Raw genomic sequence first — 3,418 nt, forward strand, 5'->3', positions numbered from 1 at the left:
TTGTGTGTGTGTGTGTGTGTGTGTGTGTGTGTGTGTGTGTGTGTAAGTTTTATATGGTTCACTCCAGAAAAGAGCAGCAGTCACCCCCCTCTGATCTCAAGTGTGTCCTCCTCTGCCTAGTTCATCTCTGGTGCCGGGCTGGCAGCCCTCCAGCGGTCTCTCTTTCTGCTGCAATGTGTATTTATAGCATGCTTTATCCTGTACTAGAATGACAGCAGCACTGTCTGGAGTAGGGGCTGATTGCTTCTGGTGTACTTGTAGAGCTCTTGTCATCTTCCCTCACCATTGCTCTTTTTTCCTGTTCTTTCTTCCTCTGTTTTCCCGCTGTCAATCTAACCTTCCGGCTGCAGTTCTCCCGGGATATCACAGCTCTGGTAAGAAGGAGCTAAACCTGTCACCTGCTCCCTCTCTTCTGTTCTGTAATTTTGTCCTGTTGTGGTTAAGTTTCTTTGCCATGTGTATTACTTCTCCCCTTATACCTGTGATGTGTATTAAAATACAGTCTTTACCTATATTAAGAACTACAGGCTTGTGTACATGCTTGTGTATTTGCTTATCCAATCACAAAATACATTTTGCCCCTAATTTATACCATTGCCGTGAGGTTACACCTTATTTGTCGCCTTCTGAGTCATCTTTATTTTCATAGAAGGGGTGGAGCAGACAGACAGAGAAAGAGTGAGGGAGGGAGGGACATGTCTGCTAGTGCAACTTGACACCTCAGGTGTAGAGTCAAAAGTCCAGCTATCACGTCTACACTTGCATTAATGCCTGCGCTCTGTGCTGAGACTCCTGGGACATAAATAACTTTATATATTAACCTGGATTAAGAGAGTTCATTGTAAATAGGAGTGATTTCAGAATATGGTATTTAGACCTTAAGGATATTACTTGGCTGTTGACTTCATAAGATGATAACAGAGCAGCCACTAGCGTCTGTGAAAGGCTACCCTCCTCTTGCTTTTACCTCTTGTCTGCGCACTGCTCTCTCTCCTCAGCTAAAGGTAGGTAAGCTTCTGATACATAATCTCTCCAGGTTAAAGACATTTGAGTCCGGCTACTTGACCTTTTCCCCTGTCACTTTTCCTGGGATGCATTTGAACTTAAAATGGGGGGTCAACTTGCCTCCTGTATTTTATTTTTGAAGTAGTATAGAAGTAACATTTTTGATGTTTGATACAACATTAACCATATTAGTAACGAACTTATTTGGCATTCCAGTGTTTGTTTAGTGCAATTAGTATAATTCATTCATTCATTGTATTTAATAAAACCTCCCTTCTTTTCAGGCCTATTCTCAAGATGCATACCTCAAAGGAAACGAGGCATATAGTGGAAATGCCCAGAACATCCCTGAGCCACCCCCAATATGTTACCCATGGATAGAGCCCAATGCCTTGGCCATGGCACAGGTGTTAGAGCCTTCACGCTCTGCTGAGCCTTCATGTGGAATCAGACAAGGAGTAAATCGTTGCTACAAGCCTGACATAGGTTGCTGCATTGATATCCCTGTATCTCCCCCTACCGCATCCCAAACTCTGCTGGTCCCCAATACCCAAACTATTGTGCGTGTATTTAATGAGAATGTTAGGTCAATGGTAGCATCACCTGAATCTATAGACCGAGTTACACATGTGGCCTGGGCTGGTCCCAGCCACAGGAAGGAGAACCAGTATGTGGATTTAACAGACCCAAGCTTTACCAGGTCCAGAGACCATGCCACTTCATCTCCAACTGGGGCAGCACAATCACAAAACAAACCCAATAGAACTGCAGAGTCCACTGGATTCTCCAACCTTACCCCTAGAACTGCACAGACTTGCGTAGACACAAAGCCTTTATCATCCCACAGACATACCCTAACCACAACAGCAGAAACCTTCCCCTCAGCCACCTCTCCCACCCCTTACACACCCTCCCCTCCACCGGCCACCCCCTCCCCTTGCTCCCCTCACCAGAACATAGACTGGAGGAACTACACCACCTACAAGGAGTACATTGACAACAAACGGCTTTACATGTACGGCTCCCGGACTATTCAAGAACGCCTGGACAGTCTGCGAGCCACATCCCCATCCAGTACAGGTGAATACAGCAAGCAGAAGAGCACATCAACAACAGCTATGCCCTCACGGGGCTTTTCTGGATCACAGCTGAGACGGAGGAGCGCCTCACATGATCGGAGTTATCAGGTATCCAGTGTGCTGCCGCTGCGTAGCGCCTCTCAGGAGAGGCTTGGTGGTGCCGATCGGGCTTCTCTAGCACAGAATTGGCCTCGTAGTGCTTCCCAGGATGCCCTCCCATCGGCCCCCATAGGTATCCCAAAACCCAGAGCGTATTCTTGCAGCTACCTGAGCAGACAGAATGAGAATGCCACATCCATTTTGGACAGGCAGGCATGCTGCAGAACTGAGACAGATGAGTGGCTACTCGTGCACAGAGGGGACGAGGCAAGAGCAAGCAGACATGCTTCTTCCTTACGCATGGCGCCTCACAGAACACAGGTTGTATTTAATGCAGACAGACGAGGGAGTAGTTACCCAGGGTTGCCCATCACCCCTCTCTTTAGTAGAGGTACAGATTATTTGCTCACTTCCAGAGCTGAAAGCCTGGGTAATACCTCTGCACCCTCCATAATCAGACCCTCACTGCTACCTGCGAAAAATTATGTCTCAGACCCTTCTACTGCTGCTGCTTCTTATATAGCTTCTGCCCTGGCCTCAATACAAGGCCACATCATTGGTAGCTCCAGCACAGGCCCCATCAAAGACCAAAGAACACCTCTCACTGCCAACCACATGCCCCACAATGCAAAGCAGTTACAGCCCAGGGGGCGGGCTGACAGCCTTCAGGAGCCTATCAGAGAGGTAGCTCATGGAGGTCGTTCTTCTTCTTGTTCTGCCGCCTCTAAACCCCATACAACAAAGCAGGGTGGATCCAAGCCCATATTAACCAGTAACGGAACAGTTCCTCAGCAACCTAGGTACACAGAACCACAAACCCATGCCAACGAGAAGACGGTGGAGGGTATCGAGGGCCAAGATGCCACTGTAGTTGTGGTTCGGAGGGAAAAAAAGTCTGGATCTCAACCTATCCGCCACCCTTCCTACATCATGGCAGTGAACGAGATGGAGAGAGGGGCTGAACCACCTGCAGACTCCAACACATGCTGGCTGCCCAACAAAACCCAACGAGAAATGCACATGAGGAAGCAAGGAGACCAGTGTAAAACCTCCTTCTCAAGCAACCTCGATGACTCACTGGACTCCATTCCCTTCATTGGTGAGAGTTTTTTCAGCTAGATAACTATGGATGATGTTGCTATAGCAACTGTTCAGTCTACACTAAAGGGAGATGAGTTTTGATAACGTTAACAGGCATATATATATATATATATATATATATATATATATACATA

At 47.3% G+C, this 3,418-nt stretch overlaps 1 protein-coding gene across 3 annotated transcripts in view; it reads left to right on the forward strand.

Moving 5' to 3' along the window:
* LOC107655808 (rho GTPase-activating protein 21-like) overlaps positions 1–3,418 on the forward strand; it is a 125,076-nt gene that overhangs the window by 102,113 nt on the left and 19,545 nt on the right. For 2 of the 3 annotated variants that reach the window (XM_016443390.1, XM_016443393.1), the window contains 2 exons: positions 351–374; positions 1,290–3,282. In XM_016443390.1, the coding sequence (XP_016298876.1) occupies positions 351–374; positions 1,290–3,282 (2,017 nt within the window). The remainder of the gene's footprint in view (positions 1–350; positions 375–1,289; positions 3,283–3,418) is intronic. The other variant, XM_016443392.1, reaches the window with a different exon arrangement.

The sequence above is a fragment of the Sinocyclocheilus anshuiensis genome, unplaced genomic scaffold (genome assembly GCF_001515605.1).
Source record: "Sinocyclocheilus anshuiensis isolate Anshui unplaced genomic scaffold, SAMN03320099.WGS_v1.1 scaffold1185, whole genome shotgun sequence".
NCBI classification, from domain to species: Eukaryota; Metazoa; Chordata; class Actinopteri; order Cypriniformes; family Cyprinidae; genus Sinocyclocheilus; species Sinocyclocheilus anshuiensis.